At 48.7% G+C, this 27,441-nt stretch overlaps 1 protein-coding gene across 2 annotated transcripts in view; it reads left to right on the top strand.

Moving 5' to 3' along the window:
* Window positions 1-245: 245 nt before the first annotated feature.
* LOC122942445 (NXPE family member 1-like) overlaps window positions 246-27,441 on the top strand; it is a 295,878-nt gene continuing 268,682 nt past the window's right edge. The window contains exon 1 of one of the 2 annotated variants that reach the window (XM_044300072.1): window positions 246-325. In XM_044300072.1, the coding sequence (XP_044156007.1) occupies window positions 300-325 (26 nt within the window). In that variant the 5' untranslated portion in view covers window positions 246-299. The remainder of the gene's footprint in view (window positions 326-27,441) is intronic. The other variant, XM_044300073.1, reaches the window with a different exon arrangement.

The raw sequence follows: 27,441 nt of genomic DNA, 5'->3' as shown, positions 1-27,441 counted from the left end.
GGTTGGGAATGGGGTACATTGGAGGGAATGACTCGACAATACGCGTTTCTTGTAGCTTGACATGGCTCTGTTTTAGTTGTATCATTGTCATTCACCCACATTATACTAATAAGGTTACTATCAGTAAAAATATTATTACATATGTAAGAATTGTCAAATTATTTTAAACCTTCATGTATGACTCTCCTCCCATAAGAGTCTTCTGTTTGCTAAGCACTTCCTTCTCCTGAGTATAGAGAGGTGTATTTCACTCATAACCAGTGCTATTCCTTCGAGAGCAACTGCAAACATTCCTGTACATGAGTTCTACAGACCTACACAACAGGTAAATCTCGATACTTAATTTACAGAAAAATACTATGTAATTAGAACAAATACATTGTGTGTTGCTACCTTTTATTGTTCTCCTGCTGTGTGATATGGTATTCCTTGGATTATTTATGTGTGCTTCGGTCGACTGGAATGAGAATATGTGAATCTGTTCTTAAAAGGGACAACACAACTAAACTAACCTTTTTGGGGACCACATTTGTGGGAATGTCTGTGAAGTTCAAAGTGGGTGATGGTTGGGTTTCTATACATCTTATCCATGTACAAGCATTAGAAATAGGACATTCTGTTGGTTCTGGTTAACACAACCACTCCCATAACCAGCTGGGAGAGGAGGACTAGGATATTGCTTGCCCCCAATTCTTGGGTTTAAGGGATTGTACAGGATTAGGGGATTAGAAAAATATGGCTGATTTCTTCCAAAACCAAAGCTATCCACAGATACTGCCATGCCTCTCAACTGTCCTGGATCCAGCTGGGCAGTCCTGAAATTCAGCTTTTGTCCTGCGGTCCCAGGATAGCTGCTTGTAAAAAAATGTTGCAAAAAACAAAAAACCTATTATCTCCAAATGTAGTGTGTGCATTATTTTGTGCAAGAAACACAGGAGGATTCAACAAGATTTGTATGAAAATAATAATGAGATTTATTTTCACTCTTCTTAAAAGCTGATTGATTACAGGTATGATATACAAAATTGTCTTACAGTCTATTGACCATGTGTGAATATCAATGCCGTGAAAATATCATGCTGGAGGGCAGAGACTCCTTGTCAGGCTTCTATGTATGTCTTGTGGTCTCTTTACAGCATTAACCCCCATCCAGGGGCGTAGCTATAGGAGGTATAGAGGTAGCAGTCGCTACCGGGCCCAGGAGCCTGAGGGGGCCCAAAGACCCTTGTGCCACATAAGACACTGGCATTATAGAAAGTGCATACTGGTCAATTTACACCTCTGGCTGGAGGGAAGGGGTTAGGTTAAGAATTTGGCATGAGGGGGTGCCCTTTCAATGTTTGCCTCTAGCAGCAGGAAGGCTATGTGCTCCTCTGCCCCTTGCCAACAAGCACTGAGGGACGGGGGCCCAAGCTGAACTCTTGCACCAGGGCCCATGAGCTTTTAGCTACGCCCCTGCCCCCAACAGAAAGTGAGAGAGAGACCCCACCTTGTCTGTCCCTGTGAGCCATATATAGCATATATATAGGTGTGTTTTACACATGTACCGTATGTGCTTTTGCCTTTGTCATATATGGAAAGATTTAAATATAGGCCTTGAAATACCCATACAGAATTTCCATCCCCCTTTTGTATTAATGTAGAGGATGTCAGCGTGTAGTGTAAGGAATCCTTTACATGAAATACCGTTTAAATGAATACTGTATCACTGAATATTTAACAATTCCCCCTCCCTCCTCCAAGTGGGGGGAAAATGTCAGTAGGTCACATGGGGCAATTACTAATGGGAGCTTCCATTACAGAAGCATTTATTAGTACAGGAGGACCGGGGAGCTGCAGGGACTGGGAACTTAAAGTAGGCCTGGAAGAAAAAAAAAACAGAGTGGCCCGATGTTGTAGGCGGCCAAATTGACCGAAGGCGGGATAACAGAAGTATGTGGGTCCAGGAATATCCTAGTGCAGACCCAAATATATATATTGAGGACTATCATAGATGGAAGCAGGGGCAGACATATCGCCTTTGCAGCTGGTTCAGCTGCACGGGGGCTCAGCAAAGGAGGGGGACCATCCCAGTGCCAGCAAAGGTGTTTATTTTTTCGTCTTATCATATTTTTCATTCCCTACCTCTGCCAACAGGGTAACCTGGGCACCTTGGTGTGGAGGTTGGGAGGGGCAGAGTTTTTTTAGGGGCATGATAAGCACTTACTGTGAATCTGCTACCCGTTTGTGTCTATACTCCATATCTGAAGGACCTTCAATGACATCATAGTCATGTGATCTTTTATGCAATGGAAGTGGAGGTAGGACTTGTGATGAGGTCACCGTATCTCCAGCCAGCACCCCCATCTGTTGAGAGCTCAGGATCATCATCCAGCACACCATCTGTGCCCCAGAACCCCCATCTGTGCACCCAGGTATTTAGGGAAAGGTTAGGTTAGGCAGGGATATTCAGGGAAAGTTAGTGGAAGGGAAAAAAAAAAAGGTTCTGATTGCATCACCCTAAATCGGGTGTCTGGGGTCCACAGCACAGCTGTGTGACCCTAGACCCCCCAGGGGTGCTGCAGCTTGCCCCCCTCCCTCCTCCCAACTTTTTTTGGGGCACAAGCAGTTATTTTTTTTTTTTTTTGCGTACGCTGACTGTGGCCGGCACTCTTAGCGTCCGGCCACTATTAGCGCATTGCACACCCCACCGCTGATTAACTTCGGACGGTTGATCAGCGATTTTGAAATGTATTTTATTTTTTTCACATGTTTGCCCTTTTTTTAGTTAGTCTTTTTTTTATGTCTGTTTAGGGTAAGTTTGCGAACACCCGATAAACACACCAAATAAAGTTTATCATGCACACACACACTCCCCTATGGCCCGCCGGACGTTCTCGGCCGAGGAGGCATACGCCAGCTTGCCTCCGACTCCGAAAGTCCCAGTGATGACGAGTATGACCCCACTTTCCTTTTGTCATCCGTGTCCTCCTCATCATCTAGCGATGATGATGAGCCCCCAAGGCGGCGTAGACACCGCCAGGCGGAGCAAGGGGGCCGCCATGCTAGGGACCCTGTGGCCTACCCTAGTACGAGCACCTCTGGGGCTCATACTAGTTTTCCGGCCCACCAGTTAAGTCCACCGGAGCCCCCTGCCGGTGAACTTGCATGGTATACCCCAGAGCATTTGGGCCCGTGAATCCTGATTTTGTAGGCCAACCAGGAATCCAGATTTCCACAGTGGGCTTCATTGAATATGACTACTTTAGTTTTTTTTTCAGTGACCACTTTGTAAATCTAATGGTGGAGCAAACAAACCTGTACGCCCAACAGTTTGTTGCTCAACACGCCGGCCCCTCTTTGGCTAGGCCCGGTGGCTGGACTCCGGTCAGTGCAGCCGAGATGAGGACATTTTGGGGCCTTGTGCTGCACATGGGACTAGTCTAGAAACCTATTGTAAGGCATTACTGGAGTGGGGACGTCCTCTACCAGACCCTACTTTACAGTACAGCCATGACACGCTCCCAGTTTGAGGCCATCCGGAAATGCCAGCATTATTCAGATAATGCAGCATGTCCCCCCCAAGGTGATCCTGCCTATGACCGCCTGTACAAAATCAGGCCGGTCATCGATCATTTTGGGGCCAAATTTGTACAGGCCTATGTACCTGGAAGGGAGGTTGCGGTTGATGAGTTTCTCATTGCTTTCAAGGGGAGACTCAGTTTCCGCCAGTTTGTTCCCTCTAAGCGGGCGAGGTATGGTGTGAAGCTGTACAAACTTTGTGAGAGTACCTCAGGGTACACTTACAAGTTTTGTGTGTACGAGGGGCGAGATTCCCGTATTCAACCCCCAGAATGTCCTTACACTCTGGGTTTTAGTGGGAAACTTGTGTAGGACTTTATGCATCCACTGCTAGATAAGGATTACCACCTGTACGTGGATAACTTTTATACTAGTATCCCCTTGTTCCAGTCCCTCGCCGCCAGATCCACGTCCGCTTGTGGGACCGCGCAAAAATATTGACTCGGCCTCCCTACCCACCCCTTCCAGGTACCTATCCCCGGGGGTGAGACCCGTGCCCTTACCAGTGGAAACCTGTTGCTGTTCAGATATAAGGACAAGAGGGATGGTCTTGTACTGTCCACAATTCATGGTAACGGCATCACCCCTTCCCCAAATGATCTAAATATGAAGTAGACATATGGGGAATGTAAAGTAATAACTATTTTTGGAGATATTACTATGTATTATAGAATTAGAGAAATTGAAACTTGAAAATTTGCAATTTTTCTAAATCTTTTGTAAATTTGGTATTTTTAATAAGTAAAAATGATTTACTTTTTTACTTCATTTTACCAGTGTCATGAAGTACAATATGTGACGAAAAAACTGTCTCAGAATGGCCTGGATAAGTCAAAGCATTTTAAAGTTATCACCACTTAAAGTGACACTGGTCAGATTTGCAAAAATTGGCCTGGTCCTTAAGGTAAAATATTGCCGCGTCCTTAAGGAGTTAAGCTTCGGCTGGAGTAAGCCGATCACTGCCGCCTGTTGACTTGTTGTGTGCCAACAATAAAAGACATTTATTACTTTAATTTTCTATTAAAAAAAAGCTGCTGTGTATTTATCTGAAGGCTACCATTTGGGAAATGTCTGCAATATATATTGTTCACCCTTTGAATTGCATCATATTTTTTTTAATTTGAAGTCCATAGTGTAATATATCATCTCTGATAACTGCATTAAACACAGCTTTCCTGAGCACAGATTCTAACTTAGGCCTCATGCACACAATCGCAGCAGGTCCGTGCTTATATTGCGGCCTACAAACAGCAGGTCCGTAATATACGGGCTGTACTGTTACTCTACTGATATCTCTAGCGATATGCCCCCATTGTTTCAGATGGGAATACCCCTTTAAAGGGTTATTCCCATCCCGGACATATTACTATGATATTCCACCAATGTCTGATAGGTGTGGGTCCCACCTCTGGGACCTGCATCTATACGTGCACCGCAATCTGTGACTTTTCCCCCCTCACACCAAGTCTAAAAAAAGCAGGCATGGTGTGGGTGGGGAAGGGGACAGTCCGGCAGGCCCGTCTCATTTATCTGATATAATTCACTATTCCTTGGTAGGCGGTTTACGTACTAAAAGTACAAACTATTAACTGCCTGAATAAAGTATGTTAAGAAAATTTTATTAAACAAACTATTCAAAATTGGTTCTCCACCAGGTCTAACAATCAGGTTGGTGGTGCGAGTGGGATTATAACAAATGTATATACATGTTATCTCCTCAACTCACAACACAATAAAATGTCGCAACCTAGGACAGGTAGATAGTATAGCTTATATGTTTATACAGCTAAACCTGCCAATAGCCTTAATACAGTTCCTATGTTTATGTTTACGTTTAACTGTTATATTTTGTGTTCACAGAAGCATAAAAAGATAATATGCCTTTAAGATTCATTTTGTAATGTAAGGTAAACTCAGTGACACAGCAGAAACAACAGAAAGCATAGTGTTAATCTGTTGTTACTGGGAAGAAGTCTAGACCAATCACAGCCAGCTTCTCATATAGCAAGAGTTTTCACCAATCACAGCCAGCCTCACAGACAGCCTGTCTGGGAATTCCCCTAGCTCCTGCTGCTAGAATCATTATTTACCACAGACAGGAGCTGAAGAGACATTCACTCCACTGAGAGCTCAGTTTTATGGGAACAAGAGGCCAATACAGGCATTTAAAACATGTTATATAATGTTCATATTGTTAGTATTGTGTTTAGAACTATATACTGAACTAGATATATATGTGTTTACTTACAGTTCCACCAATTGCAACCATACAATTGCAATTACAAATTGCAAGCATTCATATTTCTTATTGCAATCCATATTGCATACATCCATACTCAACCAATCTGCAAATAGTCACTGCTAATTGCATACTGCAAGTAGAACTATTAGTTAGACCTCAGATATACCTCTCATAGAGATCATAAAGTGATTAAATAACTTAAATTGAGAGTACAGATACTCAAGAGAGAAATATAGCCACAATTTTATGTTGAATGACAAGATTGAACAGTTGAACCACCATCTTATGCATACTGTCATTTTGTGATATCTTTTCAACACGTGTTTTGTACACAGACTATCTGCTGCTGAGGCAGCAGTGTTATATATGAAGACAAGTTGAAGTTAATAAAGAAGTAATTTGAAGCATTTGGTGTGCTCTTTAAACCTACTGTTTCCATAGAATGGTGCTAAAGGTATTACAGAGTAATAGACAGTCTGGTTAGACTAAAAGTCAGAGATATAAAAATTCTTCTAATGCCACAGCGCAAAAGGCACTTCATAGTGCTGCGCCTGCCATAGTGGAACCATATCTCTCAGAGGGTGAAGCGATAGCGCTTCTCAACTTGCACAGTAAAGAGTGCATTAAAGCAGGGGAGCGCCAGCATATACCGCCGCGCAGCAACTGTTCCCTGAGTGAGCAAGAAAATACATATCAGCGGAGCTACCATAAAAGCCATAGAACATGTGCATTAGTCAAACTGCAGCCGACTCTTAAAAAGGCAGAACGGCAAAGGCAAAATAGTCAGAGAAAGAGCGCCAATCCTCCTGCGATCCCTAGAGAGAGAAAGAGACGCATGGTGGGAGGCCAAAGTTCAGAGCTAGAGTGCCTGCACTGCTATCTATGGAGAGACCACGTACTGCAGTCAGCTAGTTTCCCGCCACTAGGCCCAAAGCCTGCAGCATCGCAACTTAGCACAGAGCATCGCAAGTTGAACAGAGCATCGCAAGTCAGCGCAGAGCATCGCATCACATCAAGAAAAGGCAAGTCTCCTTTTAGACAGACATTTGTTCCAGCAACCTTCAGAACGCAGTATCCTGCTCTTCAGAATAAGGTCAGAGCTTTCCTTAATTACTTATCATTGCATATAGGCTTTGGCATAAGGAGACATTTTTTGTGTTCAGAAATAAGAGAGTTTAAATAATAAGAAAGGACAGTTTGTAGTACACGGACGCTAAAGCATTTAAAGTTAAAGTCATTTATTGCCTGCATTTATCGCTGTTGTATTTAAAGTGACAGTCATTTAATTCTGCATTTGTCTGTATTGCATTTAAAGTGAAAGGACTCTTAATATTTGTATTAATTGTCCGTATTGCATTTAAAGTTAAATGTCTGAACCTAGTATTACCATGCCACTGTTAGAGGATACAAAGAGTAGAGTGGGAAGAGCAAGGGAACCTGTCTGAGGTAGAAGAGTCTGATGCAGCATTAGTCTTGCCTCAATCAAATATAGCCCAAACAGATGAAATAAGACGTTCATCACATGCCAGAAAACCGACTCCAAAGATGCTGGAAAATTTGGCGCAAAATGCAGCACTGAAAGGAAAAACATTTGTCAGAATGTATGATAAAAGGAAATTATACATTAAAGACCTTCGTAAAAATCTAAATCAAGAAAGTATAAAAGGGAGCTTGAGTGAATGGTATAGATGGTAGAATAATCAGAATCAGAGCTTATGGCAGCATATGTCAACTTGTGATCGTTTAAGACACCTTCCCAGGATATTGTAAGGAACATGGACACATGTACTGCGGTCACTAAAGATTTAGTAAAACTCATGAGAGAACTATCATCTGCAGCAAACTATGATGAAGTTAAAGCAAGAAGTAGAATGAATGAGCTTTTTATGAGAGATTATGCTAGGTCCTTAGGGGGAACCACAATCTCAAGTGTGACTTCCTTCGCTAGCAGAAGTGCCACCCACATCCTCAAATACTTCAGACAAAAGAAATGAATTAGCTGAACAATTTGCTGTCAAGAGAGCAGAAATTGAGATGGAAGCTGCCATCGAGGTGCAGAGTCAACTGATGGCTGAAAAGCAAGCTAAAAAGGATGCACAATGCCATCAGATGGAAGCTGAAATGGAGGCAAAGCGCCATCAAATGGAAGCTGAAAAGGAAGCTCAGCGCCATCAAATGGAAGCTGAATTGAAAAGTCTGGAAAGGCAAAAAGAAGTTAAGATCATAGAAGCCAGACTCAGAGTAGATGAGGAGTATATGAGTCAGAGTAGTCAGAGGTTCAAGTCTGTACTAAGTGAAGAAAAAGACTCCTACTTTCCTTCATATGCCCAGGAGAATGGAAGGAAATCTCCAGCATGCAGTGAAAAAATAAGTTATTATTAGAGTTGAGCGGAACACCTGGATGTTCGGGTTCGAGAAGTTCGGCCGAACTTCCCGAAAATGTTCGGGTTCGGGATCCGAACCCGATCCGAACTTCGTCCCGAACCCAAACCCCATTGAAGTCAATGGGGACCCGAACTTTTCGGCACTAAAAAGGCTGTAAAACAGCCCAGGAAAGGGCTAGAGGGCTGCAAAAGGCAGCAACATGTAGGTAAATCCCCTGCAAACAAATGTGGATAGGGAAATGAATAAAAATAAAAATTAAATAAATAAAAATTAACCAAAATCAATTGGAGAGAGGTCCCATAGCAGAGAATCTGGCTTCACGTCACCCACCACTGGAAAAGTCCATTCTCAGATATTTAGGCCCGGCACCCAAGCAGAGGAGAGAGGTCCCGTAACAGAGAATCTGTCTTCATGTCAGCAGAGAATCAGTCTGCATGTCATAGCAGAGAATCAGGCTTCACGTCAGCCACCACTGCAACAGTCCATTTTCATAAATTTAGGCCAAGCACCCAGGCAGAGGAGAGAGGTTCCGTAACACAGAATCTGGCTTCATGTCAGCAGAGAATCAGTCTTCATATCATAGCAGAGAATCAGGCTTCACGTCACCCACCACTGCAACAGTCCATTGTCAGATATTTAGGCCCAGCACCCAGGCAGAGGAGAGAGGTCCCGTAACAGACAATCAGTCTTCATATCATAGCAGAGAATCAGGCTTCACGTCAGCCACCAATGCAACAGTCCATTGTCAGATATTTAGGCCCAGGCACCCAGGCAGAGGAGAGAGGTCCCGTAACAGACAATCTGGCTTCATGTCAGCAGAGAATCAGTCTTCATATCATAGCAGAAAATCAGGCTTCACGTCAGCCACCAATGCAACAGTCCATTGTCAGATATTTAGGCCAAGCACCCAGGCAGAGGAGAGAGGTCCCGTAACAGACAATCTGGCTTCATGTCAGCAGAGAATCAGTCTTCATATCATAGCAGAGAATCAGGCTTCACGTCACCCACCACTGCAACAGTCCATTTTCATAAATTTAGGCCCAGCACCCAGACAGAGGAGAGAGGTACCGTAACAGACAATCTGGCTTCATGTCGGCAGAGAATCAGTCTGCATGTCCTAGCAGAGAATCAGGCTTCATGTCACCCACCACTGCAACAGTCCATTGTCAGATATTTAGGCCCAGCACCCAGGCAGAGGAGAGAGGTCCCGTAACAGACAATCTGGCTTCATGTCAGCAGAGAATCAGTCTTCATATCATAGCAGAGAATCAGGCTTCACGTCAGCCACCAATGCAACAGTCCATTGTCAGATATTTAGGCCCAGCACCCAGGCAGAGGAGAGAGGTCCCGTAACAGACAATCTGGCTTCATGTCAGCAGAGAATCAGTCTTCATATCATAGCTGAGAATCAGGCTTCACGTCAGCCACCAATGCAACAGTCCATTGTCAGATATTTAGGCCCAGCACCCAGGCAGAGGAGAGAGGTCCCGTAACAGACAATCTGGCTTCATGTCAGCAGAGAATCAGGCTTCACGTCACCCACCACTGCAACAGTCCATTTTCATAAATTTAGGCCCAGCACCCAGGCAGAGGAGAGAGGTCCCGTAACAGACAATCTGGCTTCATGTCAGCAGAGAATAAGTCTTCATATCATAGCAGAGAATCAGGCTTCACGTCAGCCACCAATGCAACAGTCCATTGTCAGATATTTAGGCCCAGCACCCAGGCAGAGGAGAGAGGTCCCGTAACAGACAATCTGGCTTCATGTCAGCAGAGAATCAGTCTTCATGTCATAGCAGAGAATCAGGCTTCACGTCACCCACCACTGTAACAGTCCATTTTCATAAATTTAGGCCCAGCACCCAGGCAGAGGAGAGAGGTCCCGTAACAGACAATCTGGCTTCATGTCAGCAGAGAATCAGTCTTCATATCATAGCAGAGAATCAGGCTTCACGTCACCCACCACTGCAACAGTCCATTGTCAGATATTTAGGCCCAGCACCCAGGCAGAGGAGAGAGGTCCCGTAACAGACAATCTGGCTTCATGTCAGCAGAGAATCAGTCTTCATATCATAGCAGAGAATCAGGCTTCACGTCACCCACCACTGCAACAGTCCATTGTCAGATATTTAGGCCCAGCACCCAGGCAGAGGAGAGAGGTCCCGTAACAGACAATCTGGCTTCATGTCAGCAGAGAATCAGTCTTCATATCATAGCAGAGAATCAGGCTTCACGTCACCCACCACTGCAACAGTCCATTGTCAGATATTTAGGCCCAGCACCCAGGCAGAGGAGAGAGGTCCCGTAACAGACAATCTGGCTTCATGTCAGCAGAGAATCAGTCTTCATATCATAGCAGAGAATCAGGCTTCACGTCAGCCACCAATGCAACAGTCCATTGTCAGATATTTAGGCCCAGCACCCAGGCAGAGGAGAGAGGTCCCGTAACAGACAATCTGGCTTCATGTCAGCAGAAAATCAGTCTTCATATCATAGCAGAGAATCAGGCTTCACGTCAGCCACCAATGCAACAGTCCATTGTCAGATATTTAGGCCCAGCACACAGGCAGAGGAGAGAGGTCCCGTAACAGACAATCTGGCTTCATGTCAGCAGAGAATCAGTCTTAATATCATAGCAGAGAATCAGGCTTCACGTCACCCACCACTGCAACAGTCCATTTTCATAAATTTAGGCCCAGCACCCAGGCAGTGGAGAGAGGTCCCGTAACAGACAATCTGGCTTCATGTCAGCAGAAAATCAGTCTTCATATCATAGCAGAGAATCAGGCTTCACGTCAGCCACCAATGCAACAGTCCATTGTCATATATTTAGGCCCAGCACCCAGGCAGAGGAGAGAGGTCCCGTAACAGACAATCTGGCTTCATGTCAGCAAAGAATCAGTCTTCATATCATAGCAGAGAATCAGGCTTCACGTCAGCCACCAATGCAACAGTCCATTGTCAGATATTTAGGCCAAGCACCCAGGCAGAGGAGAGAGGTCCCGTAACAGACAATCTGGCTTCATGTCAGCAGAGAATCAGTCTTCATATTATAGCAGAGAATCAGGCTTCACGTCACCCACCACTGCAACAGTCCATTTTCATAATTTTAGGCCCAGCACCCAGGCAGAGGAGAGAGGTCCCGTAACAGACAATCTGGCTGTATGTCAGCAGAGAATCAGACTTCATATCATAGCAGAGAATCAGGCTTCACGTCACCCACCACTGCAACAGTCCATTGTCAGATATTTAGGCCCAGCACCCAGGCAGAGGAGAGAGGTCCTGTAACAGACAATCTGGCTTTATGTCAGCAGAGAATCAGTCTTCATATCATAGTAGAGAATCAGGCTTCACGTCACCCACCACTGCAACAGTCCATTGTCAGATATTTAGGCCCAGCACCCAGGCAGAGGAGAGAGGTCCCGTAACAGACAATCTGGCTTCATGTCAGCAAAGAATCAGTCTTCATATCATAGCAGAGAATCAGGCTTCACGTCACCCACCACTGCAACAGTTCATTGTCAGATATTTAGGCCCAGCACCCAGGCAGAGGAGAGAGGTCCCGTAACAGACAATCTGGCTTCATGTCAGCAGAGAATCAGTCTTTATATCATAGCAGAGAATCAGGCTTCACGTCAGCCACCAATGCAACAGTCCATTGTCAGATATTTAGGCCCAGCACCCAGGCAGAGGAGAGAGGTCCCGTAACAGACAATCTGGCTTCATGTCAGCAGAGAATCAGTCTTCATATCATAGCAGAGAATCAGGCTTCCCGTCACCCACCACTGCAACAGTCCATTGTCAGATATTTAGGCCCAGCACCCAGGCAGAGGAGAGAGGTCCCGTAACAGACAATTTGGCTTCATGTCAGCAGATAATCAGTCTTCATATCAAAGCAGAGAATCAGGCTTCCCGTCACCCACCACTGCAACAGTCCATTGTCAGATATTTAGGCCCAGCACCCAGGCAGAGGAGAGAGGTCCCGTAACAGACAATCTGACTTCATGTCAGCAGAGAATCAGTCTTCATATCATAGCAGAGAATCAGGCTTCACGTCACCCACCACTGCAACAGTCCATTGTCAGATATTTAGGCCCAGCACCCAGGCAGAGGAGAGAGGTCCCGTAACAGACAATCTGGCTTCATGTCAGCAGAGAATCAGTCTTCATATCATAGCAGAGAATCAGGCTTCATGTCACCCACCACTGCAACAGTCCATTGTCAGATATTTAGGCCCAGCACCCAGGCAGAGGAGAGAGGTCCCGAAACAGACAATCTGGATTCATATCAGCAGAGAATCAGTCTTCATATCATAGCAGAGAATCAGGCTTCACGTCACCCACCACTGCAACAGTCCATTGTCCAATATTTAGGCCCAGCACCCAGGCAGAGGAGAGAGGTCCTGTAACAGACAATCTGGCTTTATGTCAGCAGAGAATCAGTCTTTACGTCACCCACCACTGCAACAGTCCATTGTCAGATATTTAGGCCCAGCACCCAGGCAGAGGAGAGAGGTCCCGTAACAGACAATCTGGCTTCATGTCAGCAGAGAATCAGTCTTCATATCATAGCAGAGAATCAGGCTTCACGTCAGCCACCAATGCAACAGTCCATTGTCAGATATTTAGGCCCAGCACCCAGGCAGAGGAGAGAGGTCCCGTAACAGACAATCTGGCTTCATGTCAGCAGAGAATTAGTCTTCATATCATAGCAGAGAATCAGGCTTCCCGTCACCCATCACTGCAACAGTCCATTGTCAGATATTTAGGCCCAGCACCCAGGCAGAGGAGAGAGGTCCCGTAACAGACAATCTGGCTTCATGTCAGCAGAGAATCAGTCTTCATATCATAGCAGAGAATCAGGCTTCAAGTCACCCACCACTGCAACAGTCCATTGTCAGATATTTAGGCCCAGCACCCAGGCAGAGGAGAGAGGTCCCGTAACAGACAATCTGGTTTCATGTCAGCAGAGAATCAGTCTTCATATCATAGCAGAGAATCAGGCTTCAAGTCAGCCACCAATGCAACAGTCCATTGTCAGATATTTAGGCCCAGCACCTAGGCAGAGGAGAGAGGTCCCGTAACAGACAATCTGGCTTCATGTCAGCAGAGAATCAGTCTTCATATCATAGCAGAGAATCAGGCTTCACGTCAGCCACCAATGCAACAGTCCATTGTCAGATATTTAGGCCCAGCACACAGGCAGAGGAGAGAGGTCCCGTAACAGACAATCTGACTTCATGTCAGCAGAGAATCAGTCTTCATATCATAGCAGAGAATCAGGCTTCACGTCACCCACCACTGCAACAGTCCATTTTCATAAATTTAGGCCCAGCACCCAGGCAGAGGAGAGAGGTCTCGTAACAGACAATCTGGCTTCATGTCGGCAGAGAATCAGTCTGCATGTCCTAGCAGAGAATCAGGCTTCACGTCAGCCACCAATGCAACAGTCCATTGTCAGATATTTAGGCCCAGCACACAGGCAGAGGAGAGAGGTCCCGTAACAGACAATCTGGCTTCATGTCAGCAGAGAATCAGTCTTCATATCATAGCAGAGAATCAGGCTTCACGTCACCCACCAATGCAACAGTCCATTGTCAGATATTTAGGCCCAGCACACAGGCAGAGGACAGAGGTCCCTTAACAGACAATCTGGCTTCATGTCGGCAGAGAATCAGTCTGCATGTCCTAGCAGAGAATCAGGCTTCACGTCAGCCACCAATGCAACAGTCCATTGTCAGATATTTAGGCCCAGCACACAGGCAGAGGAGAGAGGTCCCGTAACAGACAGTCTGGCTTCATGTCGGCAGAGAATCAGTCTGCATGTCCTAGCAGAGAATCAGGCTTCACGTCAGCCACCAATGCAACAGTCCATTGTCAGATATTTAGGCCCAGCACACAGGCAGAGGAGAGAGGTCCTGTAACAGACAATCTGGCTTCATGTCAGCAGAGAATCAGTCTTCATATCATAGCAGAGAATCAGGCTTCACGTCACCCACCACTGCAACAGTCCATTGTCAGATATTTAGGCCCAGCACCCAGGCAGAGGAGAGAGGTCCCGTAACAGACAATCTGGCTTCATGTCAGCAGAGAATCAGTCTTCATATCATAGCAGAGAATCAGGCTTCACGTCACCCACCACTGCAACAGTCCATTGTCAGATATTTAGGCCCAGCACCCAGGCAGAGGAGAGAGGTCCCGTAACAGACAATCTGGCTTCATGTCAGCAGAGAATCAGTCTTCATATCATAGCAGAGAATCAGGCTTCACGTCACCCACCACTGCAACAGTCCATTGTCAGATATTTAGGCCCAGCACCCAGGCAGAGGAGAGAGGTCCCGTAACAGACAATCTGGTTTCATGTCAGCAGAGAATTAGTCTGCATGTCATAGCAGAGAATCAGGCTTCACGTCACCCAACATTGGAACAGTCCATTGGCATATATTTAGGCCCCGGCACCCAGACAGAGGAGAGGTTCATTCAACTTTGGGTAGCCTCGCAATATAATGGTAAAATGAAAATAAAAATAGGATTGAATGAGGAAGTGCCCTGGAGTACAATAATATATGGTTAAGGGGAGGTAGTTAATGTCTAATCTGGACAAGGGACGGACAGATCCTGTGGGATCCATGCCTGGTTCATTTTTATGAACGTCAGCTTGTCCACATTGGCTGTAGACAGGCGGCTGCGTTTGTCTGTAATGACGCCCCCTGACGTGCTGAATACATGTTCAGACAAAACGCTGGCCGCCGGGCAGGCCAGCACCTCCAAGGCATAAAAGGCTAGCTCTGGCCACGTGGACAATTTAGAGACCCAGAAGTTGAATGGGGCCGAACAATCAGTCAGTACGTGGAGGGCTGTGCACACCTACTGTTCCACCATGTTAGTGAAATGTTGCCTCCTGCTAACACGTTGCGTATCAGGTGGTGGTGCAGATAGCTGTGGCGTGTTGACAAAACTTTTCCACATCTCTGCCATGCTAACCCTGCCCTCAGAGGAGCTGGCCATGACACAGCTGCCTTGGCGACCTCTTGCTCCTCCTCTGCCTTGGCCTTGGGCTTCCACTTGTTCCCCTGTGACATTTGGGAATGCTCTCAGTAGCGCGTCTACCAACGTGCGCTTGTACTCGCGCATCTTCCTATCACGCTATCCGCACACGTTAAAATGTGGGCAACTCTGCTGTCGTTGCGCAGGCACTGCAGCATGTAGTTGCTCATGTGTGCCAGGCTGCCCAGGGGTAAGGACAAGATGTCCTCTGTGGGAGGCGTATCGTCATCGTCCTGCCTTTCCCCCCAGCCACGCACCAGTGATGGGCCCGAGCTGCGTTGGGTGCCACCCCGCTGTGACCATGCTTCATCCTCATCCTCCTCCACCTCCTCGTCCTCCTCGTCCTCCAGTAGCGGGCCCTGGCTGGCCCCATTTGTACCTGGCCTCTGCTGTTGCAATAAACCTCCCTCTGAGTCACTTCGAAGAGACTGGCCTGAAAGTGCTAAAAATGACCCCTCTTCCTCCTCCTCCAACTCCTCCTGGGCCACCTCCTCTTCCATCATCGCCCTAAGTGTTTTCTCAAGGAGACATAGAAGTGGTATTGTAACGCTGATAACGGCGTCATCGCCACTGGCCATGTTGGTGGAGTACTCGAAACAGCGCAACAGGGCACACAGGTCTCGCATGGAGGCCCAGTCATTGGTGGTGAAGTGGTGCTGTTCCGCAGTGCGACTGACCCGTGCGTGCTGCAGCTGAAACTCCACTATGGCCTGCTGCTGCTCGCACAGTCTGTCCAGCATGTGCAAGGTGGAGTTCCACCTGGTGGGCACGTCGCATATGAGGAGGTGAGCGGGAAGGCCGAAGTTACGCTGTAGCGCAGACAGGCGAGCAGCGGCAGGATGTGAACGCCAGAAGCGCGAACAGACGGCCCGCACTTTATGCAGCAGCTCTGACATGTCGGGATAGTTGTGAATAAACTTCTGCACCACCAAATTCAGCACATGCGCCAGGCAAGGGATGTGCATCAAACCGGCTAGTCCCAGAGCTGCAACGAGATTTCGCCCATTATCGCACACCACCAGGCCGGGCTTGAGGCTCACCGGCAGCAACCACTCGTCGGTCTGTTGTTCTATACCCCGCCACAACTCCTGTGCGGTGTGGGGCCTGTCCCCCAAACATATGAGTTTCAGAATGGCCTGCTGACGTTTACCCCGGGCTGTGCTGAAGTTGGTGGTGAAGGTGTGTGGCTGACTGGATGAGCAGGTGAAAGAAGAGGAGGAGGAAGCCGAGAAGGAGGAGGTGGCAACAGGAGGCAAAGAATGTTGCCCTGCGATCCTTGGCGGCGGAAGGACGTGCGCCAAACAGCTCTCCGCCTGGGGCCCAGCTGCCACTACATTTACCCAGTGTGCAGTTAGGGAGATATAGCGTCCCTGGCCGTGCTTACTGGTCCACGTATCTGTGCTTAGGTGGACCTTGCTACAGATGGCGTTGCGCAGTGCACACTTGATTTTATCGGATACTTGGTTGTGCAGGGAAGGCACGGCTCTCTTGGAGAAGTAGTGGTGGCTGGGAACACACATACTGTGGGACAGCAAGCGACATGAGCTGTTTGAAGCTGTCTGTGTCCACCAGCCTAAATGACAGCATTTCATAGGCCAGTAGTTTAGAAATGCTGGCATTCAGGGCCAGGGATCGAGGGTGGCTAGGTGGGAATTTACGCTTTCTCTCAAATGTTTGTGAGATGGAGAGCTGAACGCTGCCGTGTGACATGGTTAAGACGCTTGGTGACGGAGGTGGTGGTGGTGTTGGTGGTACATCCCCTGTTTGCTGAGCGGCAGGTGCCAACGTTCCTCCAGAGGCGGAGGAAGAGGCCGAGGCAGCAGCAGCAGAAGAGGCCGAGGCGGCAGCAGCAGAAGAGGTAGCAGGGGGAGCCTGAGCGACTTCCTTGTTTTTAAGGTGTTTACTCCACTGCAGTTCATGCTTTGCATGCAGGTGCCTGGTCATGCAGGTTGTGCTAAGGTTCAGAACGTTAATGCCTCGCTTCAGGCTCTGATGGCACAGTGTGCAAACCACTCGGGTCTTGTCGTCAGCACATTGTTTGAAGAAGTGCCATGCCAGGGAACTCCTTGAAGCTGCCTTTGGGGTGCTCGGTCCAAGATGGCGGCGGTCAGTAGCAGGCGGAGTCTCTTGGCGGCGGGTGTTCTGCTTTTGCCCACTGCTCCCTCTTTTGCTACGCTGTTGGCTCGGTCTCACCACTGCCTCTTCCTCCGAACTGTGAAAGTCAGTGGCACGACCTTCATTCCATGTGGGGTCTAGGACCTCATCGTCCCCTGCATCACCTTCCACCCAGTCTTGATCCCTGACCTCCTGTTCAGTCTGCACACTGCAGAAAGACGCAGCAGTTGGCACCTGTGTTTCGTCATCATCAGAGACATGCTGAGGTGGTATTCCCATGTCCTCATCATCAGGAAACATAAGTGGTTGTGCGTCAGTGCATTCTATGTCTTTCACCGCTGGGGAAGGGCTAGGTGGATGCCCTTGGGAAACCCTGCCAGCGGAGTCTTCAAACAGCATAAGAGACTGCTGCATAACTTGAGGCTGAGACAGTTTCCCTGGTATGCATGGGGGTGATGTGACAGACTGATGGGGTTGGTTTTCAGGCGCCATCTGTGCGCTTTCTGCAGAAGACTGGGTGGGAGATAATGTGAACGTGCTGGATCCACTGTCGGCCACCCAATTGACTAATGCCTGTACCTGCTCAGGCCTTACCATCCTTAGAACGGCATTGGGCCCCACCATATATCGCTGTAAATTCTGGCGGCTACTGGGACCTGAGGTAGTTGGTACACTAGGACGTGTGGATGTGGCAGAACGGCCACGTCCTCTCCCAGCACCAGAGGGTCCACTAATAGAGTTGAGCGAACACCTGGATGTTCGGGTTTGAGAAGTTCGGCCGAACTTCCCGAAAATGTTCGGGTTCGGGATCCGAACCCGATCCGAACTTCGTCCCGAAACCGAACCCATTGAAGTCAATGGGGACCCGAACTTTTCGGCACTAAAAAGGCTGTAAAACAGCCCAGGAAAGGGCTAGAGGGCTGAAAAAGGCAGCAACATGTAGGTAAATCCCCTGCAAACAAATGTGGATAGGGAAATGAATAAAAATAAAAATTAAATAAATAAAAATTAACCAAAATCAATTGGAGAGAGGTCCCATAGCAGAGAATCTGGCTTCCCGTCTCCCACCACTGGAACAGTCCATTCTCAGATATTTAGGCCCCGGAACCCAGGCAGAGGAGAGAGGTCCCGTAACAGAGAATCTGGCTTCATGTCAGCAGAGAATTAGTCTGCATGTCATAGCAGAGAATCAGGCTTCACGTCACCCAACATTGGAACAGTCCATTGGCATATATTTAGGCCCAGCACCCAGGCAGAGGAGAGAGGTCCCGTAACAGACAATCTGGCTTCATGTCAGCAGAGAATCAGTCTTCATGTCATAGCAGAGAATCAGGCTTCACGTCACCCACCACTGTAAGAGTCCATTTTCATAAATTTAGGCCCAGCACCCAGGCAGAGGAGAGAGGTCCCGTAACAGAGGATCTGGCTTCATGTCAGCAGAGAATTAGTCTGCATGTCATAGCAGAGAATGAGGCTTCACGTCAGCCACCACTGCAACAGTCCATTGGCATATATTTAGGCCCAGCACACAGGCAGAGGAGAGAGTTCCCGTAACAGACAATCTGGCTTCATGTCAGCAGAGAATTAGTCTGCATGTCATAGCAGAGAATGAGGCTTCACGTCAGACACCACTGCAACAGTCCATTGGCATATATTTAGGCCCAGCACACAGGCAGAGGAGAGAGGTCCCGTAACAGACAATCTGGCTTCATGTCAGTAGAGAATCAGTCTGCATATCATAGCAGAGAATCAGGCTTCACGTCACCCACCACTGCAACAGTCCATTGTCATAAATTTAGGCCCAGCACCCAGGCAGAGGAGAGAGGTCCCGTAACAGACAATCTGGCTTCATGTCAGCAGAGAATTAGTCTGCATGTCATAGCAGAGAATGAGGCTTCACGTCACCCACCACTGTAAGAGTCCATTTTCATAAGTTTAGGCCCAGCACCCAAGGCAGAGGAGAGAGGTCCCGTAACAGAGGATCTGACTTCATGTCAGCAGAGAATTAGTCTGCATGTGATAGCAGAGAATGAGGCTTCACGTCAGCCACCACTGCAACAGTCCATTGGCATATATTTAGGCCCAGCACACAGGCAGAGGAGAGAGGTCCCGTAACAGACAATCTGGCTTCATGTCAGCAGAGAATCAGTCTGCATGTCATAGCAGAGAATCAGGCTTCACGTCACCCACCACTGCAACAGTCCATTGTCATAAATTTAGGCCCAGGACCCAGGCAGAGGAGAGAGGTCCCGTAACAGACAATCTGGCTTCATGTCAGCAGAGAATTAGTCTGCATGTCATAGCAGAGAATGAGGCTTCACGTCAGCCACCACTGCAACAGTCCATTGGCATATATTTAGGCCCAGCACACAAGCAGAGGAGAGAGGTCCCGTAACAGACAATCTGGCTTCATGTCAGTAGAGAATCAGTCTGCATGTCATAGCAGAGAATCAGGCTTCACGTCACCCACCACTGCAACAGTCCATTGTCATAAATTTAGGCCCAGCACCCAGGCAGAGGAGAGAGGTCCCGTAACAGACAATCTGGCTTCATGTCAGCAGAGAATTAGTCTACATGTCATAGCAGAGAATGAGGCTTCACGTCACCCACCACTGTAAGAGTCCATTTTCATAAGTTTAGGCCCAGCACCCAGGCAGAGGAGAGAGGTCCCGTAACAGAGGATCTGACTTCATGTCAGCAGAGAATTAGTCTGCATGTCATAGCAGAGAATGAGGCTTCACTTCAGCCACCACTGCAAAAGTCCATTGGCATATATTTAGGCCCAGCACACAGGCAGAGGAGAGAGGTCCCGTAACAGACAATCTGGCTTCATGTCAGTAGAGAATCAGTCTGCATGTCATAGCAGAGAATCAGGCTTCACGTCACCCACCACTGCAACAGTCCATTGTCATAAATTTAGGCCCAGCACCCAGGCAGAGGAGAGAGGTCCCGTAACAGACAATCTGGCTTCATGTCAGCAGAGAATTAGTCTGCATGTCATAGCAGAGAATGAGGCTTCACGTCAGCCACCACTGCAACAGTCCATTGGCATATATTTAGGCCCAGCACACAGGCAGAGGAGAGAGTTCCCGTAACAGACAATCTGGCTTCATGTCAGCAGAGAATTAGTCTGCATGTCATAGCAGAGAATGAGGCTTCACGTCACCCACCACTGTAAGAGTCCATTTTCATAAGTTTAGGCCCAGCACCCAAGGCAGAGGAGAGAGGTCCCGTAACAGAGGATCTGACTTCATGTCAGCAGAGAATTAGTCTGCATGTGATAGCAGAGAATGAGGCTTCACGTCAGCCACCACTGCAACAGTCCATTGGCATATATTTAGGCCCAGCACACAGGCAGAGGAGAGAGGTCCCGTAACAGACAATCTGGCTTCATGTCAGCAGAGAATCAGTCTGCATGTCATAGCAGAGAATCAGGCTTCACGTCACCCACCACTGCAACAGTCCATTGTCATAAATTTAGGCCCAGCACCCAGGCAGAGGAGAGAGGTCCCGTAACAGACAATCTGGCTTCATGTCAGCAGAGAATTAGTCTGCATGTCATAGCAGAGAATGAGGCTTCACGTCAGCCACCACTGCAACAGTCCATTGGCATATATTTAGGCCCAGCACACAAGCAGAGGAGAGAGGTCCCGTAACAGACAATCTGGCTTCATGTCAGTAGAGAATCAGTCTGCATGTCATAGCAGAGAATCAGGCTTCACGTCACCCACCACTGCAACAGTCCATTGTCATAAATTTAGGCCCAGCACCCAGGCAGAGGAGAGAGGTCCCGTAACAGACAATCTGGCTTCATGTCAGCAGAGAATTAGTCTACATGTCATAGCAGAGAATGAGGCTTCACGTCACCCACCACTGTAAGAGTCCATTTTCATAAGTTTAGGCCCAGCACCCAGGCAGAGGAGAGAGGTCCCGTAACAGAGGATCTGACTTCATGTCAGCAGAGAATTAGTCTGCATGTCATAGCAGAGAATGAGGCTTCACTTCAGCCACCACTGCAACAGTCCATTGGCATATATTTAGGCCCAGCACACAGGCAGAGGAGAGAGGTCCCGTAACAGACAATCTGGCTTCATGTCAGTAGAGAATCAGTCTGCATGTCATAGCAGAGAATCAGGCTTCACGTCACCCACCACTGCAACAGTCCATTGTCATAAATTTAGGCCCAGCACCCAGGCAGAGGAGAGAGGTCCCGTAACAGACAATCTGGCTTCATGTCAGCAGAGAATTAGTCTGCATGTCATAGCAGAGAATGAGGCTTCACGTCAGCCACCACTGCAACAGTCCAATGGCATATATTTAGGCCCAGCACACAGGCAGAGGAGAGAGTTCCCGTAACAGACAATCTGGCTTCATGTCAGCAGAGAATTAGTCTGCATGTCATAGCAGAGAATGAGGCTTCACGTCAGACACCACTGCAACAGTCCATTGGCATATATTTAGGCCCAGCACACAGGCAGAGGAGAGAGGTCCCGTAACAGACAATCTGGCTTCATGTCAGTAGAGAATCAGTCTGCATATCATAGCAGAGAATCAGGCTTCACGTCACCCACCACTGCAACAGTCCATTGTCATAAATTTAGGCCCAGCACCCAGGCAGAGGAAAGAGGTCCCGTAACAGACAATCTGGCTTCATGTCAGCAGAGAATTAGTCTGCATGTCATAGCAGAGAATGAGGCTTCACGTCACCCACCACTGTAAGAGTCCATTTTCATAAGTTTAGGCCCAGCACCCAAGGCAGAGGAGAGAGGTCCCATAACAGAGGATCTGACTTCATGTCAGCAGAGAATTAGTCTGCATGTGATAGCAGAGAATGAGGCTTCACGTCAGCCACCACTGCAACAGTCCATTGGCATATATTTAGGCCCAGCACACAGGCAGAGGAGAGAGGTCCCGTAACAGACAATCTGGCTTCATGTCAGCAGAGAATCAGTCTGCATGTCATAGCAGAGAATCAGGCTTCACGTCACCCACCACTGCAACAGTCCATTGTCATAAATTTAGGCCCAGCACCCAGGCAGAGGAGAGAGGTCCCGTAACAGACAATCTGGCTTCATGTCAGCAGAGAATTAGTCTGCATGTCATAGCAGAGAATGAGGCTTCACGTCAGCCACCACTGCAACAGTCCATTGGCATATATTTAGGCCCAGCACACAAGCAGAGGAGAGAGGTCCCGTAACAGACAATCTGGCTTCATGTCAGTAGAGAATCAGTCTGCATGTCATAGCAGAGAATCAGGCTTCACGTCACCCACCACTGCAACAGTCCATTGTCATAAATTTAGGCCCAGCACCCAGGCAGAGGAGAGAGGTCCCGTAACAGACAATCTGGCTTCATGTCAGCAGAGAATTAGTCTACATGTCATAGCAGAGAATGAGGCTTCACGTCACCCACCACTGTAAGAGTCCATTTTCATAAGTTTAGGCCCAGCACCCAGGCAGAGGAGAGAGGTCCCGTAACAGAGGATCTGACTTCATGTCAGCAGAGAATTAGTCTGCATGTCATAGCAGAGAATGAGGCTTCACTTCAGCCACCACTGCAACAGTCCATTGGCATATATTTAGGCCCAGCACACAGGCAGAGGAGAGAGGTCCCGTAACAGACAATCTGGCTTCATGTCAGTAGAGAATCAGTCTGCATGTCATAGCAGAGAATCAGGCTTCACGTCACCCACCACTGCAACAGTCCATTGTCATAAATTTAGGCCCAGCACCCAGGCAGAGGAGAGAGGTCCCGTAACAGGCAATCTGGCTTCATGTCAGCAGAGAATTAGTCTGCATGTCATAGCAGAGAATGAGGCTTCACGTCACCCACCACTGTAAGAGTCCATTTTCATAAGTTTAGGCCCAGCACCCAGGCAGAGGAGAAAGGTCCCGTAACAGAGGATCTGACTTCATGTCAGCAGAGAATTAGTCTGCATGTCATAGCAGAGAATGAGGCTTCACGTCAGCCACCACTGCAACAGTCCATTGGCATATATTTAGGCCCAGCACACAGGCAGAGGAGAGAGGTCCCGTAACAGACAATCTGGCTTCATGTCAGCAGAGAATTAGTCTGCATGTCATAGCAGAGAATGAGGCTTCACGTCACCCACCACTGTAAGAGTCCATTTTCATAAGTTTAGGCCCAGCACCCAAGGCAGAGGAGAGAGGTCCCGTAACAGAGGATCTGACTTCATGTCAGCAGAGAATTAGTCTGCATGTCATAGCAGAGAATGAGGCTTCACGTCAGCCACCACTGCAACAGTCCATTGGCATATATTTAGGCCCAGCACACAGGCAGAGGAGAGAGGTCCCGTAACAGACAATCTGGCTTCATGTCAGCAGAGAATCAGTCTGCATGTCATAGCAGAGAATCAGGCTTCACGTCACCCACCACTGCAACAGTCCATTGTCATAAATTTAGGCCCAGCACCCAGGCAGAGGAGAGAGGTCCCGTAACAGACAATCTGGCTTCATGTCAGCAGAGAATTAGTCTGCATGTCATAGCAGAGAATGAGGCTTCACGTCACCCACCACTGTAAGAGTCCATTTTCATAAGTTTAGGCCCAGCACCCAGGCAGAGGAGAGAGGTCCCGTAACAGAGGATCTGACTTCATGTCAGCAGAGAATTAGTCTGCATGTCATAGCAGAGAATCAGGCTTCACGTCACCCACCACTGCAACAGTCCATTGGCATATATTTAGGCCCAGCACCCAGGCAGAGGAGAGAGGTCCCGTAACAGACAATCTGGCTTCATGTCAGCAGAGAATCAGTCTTCATATCATAGCAGAGAATCAGGCTTCACGTCACCCACCACTGTAAGAGTCCATTTTCATAAATTTAGGCCCAGCACCCAGGCAGAGGAGAGAGGTCCCGTAACAGAGGATCTGGCTTCATGTCAGCAGAGAATCATTCTGCATGTCATAGCAGAGAATCAGGCTTCACGTCACCCAACATTGGAACAGTCCATTGGCATATATTTAGGCCCCGGCACCCAGACAGAGGAGAGGTTCATTCAACTTTGGGTAGCCTCGCAATATAATGGTAAAATGAAAATAAAAATAGGATTGAATGAGGAAGTGCCCTGGAGTCCAATAATATATGGTTAAGGGGAGGTAGTTAATGTCTAATCTGGACAAGAAACGGACAGATCCTGTGGGATCCATGCCTGGTTCATTTTTATGAACGTCAGCTTGTCCACATTGGCTGTAGACAGGCGGCTGCGTTTGTCTGTAATGACGCCCCCTGCCGTGCTGAATACACGTTCAGACAAAACGCTGGCCGCCGGGCAGGCCAGCACCTCCAAGGCATAAAAGGCTAGCTCTGGCCACGTGGACAATTTAGAGACCCAGAAGTTGAATGGGGCCGAATCATCATTAAGTACGTGGAGGGGTGTGCACATGTACTGTTCCACCATGTTAGTGAAATGTTGCCTCCTGCTAACACGTTGCGTATCAGGTGGTGGTGCAGTTAGCTGTGGCGTGTTGACAAAAGTTTTCCACATCTCTGCCATGCTAACCCTGCCCTCAAAGGAGCTGGCATTGACACAGCTGCCTTGGCGACCTCTTGCTCCTCCTCTGCCTTGGCCTTGGGCTTCCACTTGTTCCCCTGTGACATTTGGGAATGCTCTCAGTAGCGCGTCTACCAACGTGCGCTTGTACTCGCGCATCTTCCTATCACGCTCCAGTGCAGGAAGTAAGGTGGGCACATTGTCTTTGTAGCGTGGATCCAGCAGGGTGGCAACCCAGTAGTCCGCACAGGTTAAAATTTGGGCAACTCTGCTGTCGTTGCGCAGGCACTGCAGCATGTAGTCGCTCATGTGTGCCAGGCTGCCCAGGGGTAAGGACAAGCTGTCCTCTGTGGGAGGCGTATCGTCATCGTCCTGCCTTTCCCCCCAGCCACGCACCAGTGATGGACCCGAGCTGCGTTGGGTGCCACCCCGCTGTGACCATGCTTCATCCTCATCCTCCTCCACCTCCTCCTCATCCTCGTCCTCCTCGTCCTCCAGTAGTGGGCCCTGGCTGGCCACATTTGTACCTGGCCTCTGCTGTTGCCAAAAACCTCCCTCTGAGTCACTTCGAAGAGACTGGCCTGAAAGTGCTAAAAATGACCCCTCTTCCTCCTCCTCCTTCTCCTGGGCCACCTCCTCTTCCATCATCGCCCTAAGTGTTTTCTCAAGGAGACATAGAAGTGGTATTGTAACGCTGATAACGGCGTCATCGCCACTGGCCATGTTGGTGGAGTACTCGAAACAGCGCAACAGGGCACACAGGTCTCGCATGGAGGCCCAGTCATTGGTGGTGAAGTGGTGCTGTTCTGTAGTGCGACTGACCCGTGCGTGCTGCAGCTGAAACTCCACTATGGCCTGCTGCTGCTCGCACAGTCTGTCCAGCATGTGCAAGGTGGAGTTCCACCTGGTGGGCACGTCGCATATGAGGCGGTGAGCGGGAAGGCCGAAGTTACGCTGTAGCGCAGACAGGCGAGCAGCAGCAGGATGTGAACGCCGGAAGCGCGAACAGACGGCCCGCACTTTATGCAGCAGCTCTGACATGTCGGGGTAGTTGTGTATGAACTTCTGCACCACCAAATTCAGCACATGCGCCAAGCAAGGGATGTGCGTCAAATTGGCTAGTCCCAGAGCTGCAACGAGATTTCGCCCATTATCACACACCACCAGGCCGGGCTTGAGGCTCACCGGCAGCAACCACTCGTCGGTCTGTTGTTCTATACCCCGCCACAACTCCTGTGCGGTGTGGGGCCTGTCCCCCAAACATATGAGTTTCAGAATGGCCTGCTGACGTTTACCCCGGGCTGTGCTGAAGTTGGTGGTGAAGGTGTGTGGCTGACTGGATGAGCAGGTGGAAGAAGAGGAGGAGGAAGCCGAGAAGGAGGAGGTGGCAACAGGAGGCAAAGAATGTTGCCCTGCGATCCTTGGCGGCGGAAGGACGTGCGCCAAACAGCTCTCCGCCTGGGGCCCAGCTGCCACTACATTTACCCAGTGTGCAGTTAGGGAGATATAGCGTCCCTGGCCGTGCTTACTGGTCCACGTATCTGTGGTTAGGTGGACCTTGCTACAGATGGCGTTGCGCAGTGCACACTTGATTTTATCGGATACTTGGTTGTGCAGGGAAGGCACGGCTCTCTTGGAGAAGTAGTGGCGGCTGGGAACAACATACTGTGGGACAGCAAGCGACATGAGCTGTTTGAAGCTGTCTGTGTCCACCAGCCTAAATGACAGCATTTCATAGGCCAGTAGTTTAGAAATGCTGGCATTCAGGGCCAGGGATCGAGGGTGGCTAGGTGGGAATTTACGCTTTCTCTCAAATGTTTGTGAGATGGAGAGCTGAACGCTGCCGTGTGACATGGTTGAGACGCTTGGTGACGGAGGTGGTGGTGGTGGTGTTGGTGGTACATCCCCTGTTTGCTGGGCGGCAGGTGCCAACGTTCCTCCAGAGGCGGAGGAAGAGGCCGAGGCGGCAGCAGAAGAAGAGGCCGAGGCGGCAGCAGCAGAAGAGGGAGCAGGGGGAGCCTGAGTGACTTCCTTGGTTTTAAGGTGTTTACTCCACTGCAGTTCATGCTTTGCATGCAGGTGCCTGGTCATGCAGGTTGTGCTCAGGTTCAGAACGTTAATGCCTCGCTTCAGGCTCTGATGGCACAGCGTGCAAACCACTCGGGTCTTGTCGTCAGCACATTGTTTGAAGAAGTGCCATGCCAGGGAACTCCTTGAAGCTGCCTTTGGGGTGCTCGGTCCCAGATGGCGGCGGTCAGTAGCAGGCGGAGTCTCTTGGCGGCGGGTGTTCTGCTTTTGCCCACTGCTCCCTCTTTTGCTACGCTGTTGGCTCGGTCTCACCACTGCCTCTTCCTCCGAACTGTGAAAGTCAGTGGCACGACCTTCATTCCATGTGGGGTCTAGGACCTCATCGTCCCCTGCATCGTCTTCCACCCAGTCTTGATCCCTGACCTCCTGTTCAGTCTGCACACTGCAGAAAGACGCAGCAGTTGGCACCTGTGTTTCGTCATCATCAGAGACATGCTGAGGTGGTATTCCCATGTCCTCATCATCAGGAAACATAAGTGGTTGTGCGTCAGTGCA

Source organism: Bufo gargarizans, chromosome 6 (genome assembly GCF_014858855.1).
Source record: "Bufo gargarizans isolate SCDJY-AF-19 chromosome 6, ASM1485885v1, whole genome shotgun sequence".
Taxonomy (NCBI): Eukaryota; Metazoa; Chordata; class Amphibia; order Anura; family Bufonidae; genus Bufo; species Bufo gargarizans.
The sequence above is the reverse complement of the archived record's forward strand: the minus strand, read 5'-3'. Positions and strand labels throughout refer to the sequence as shown.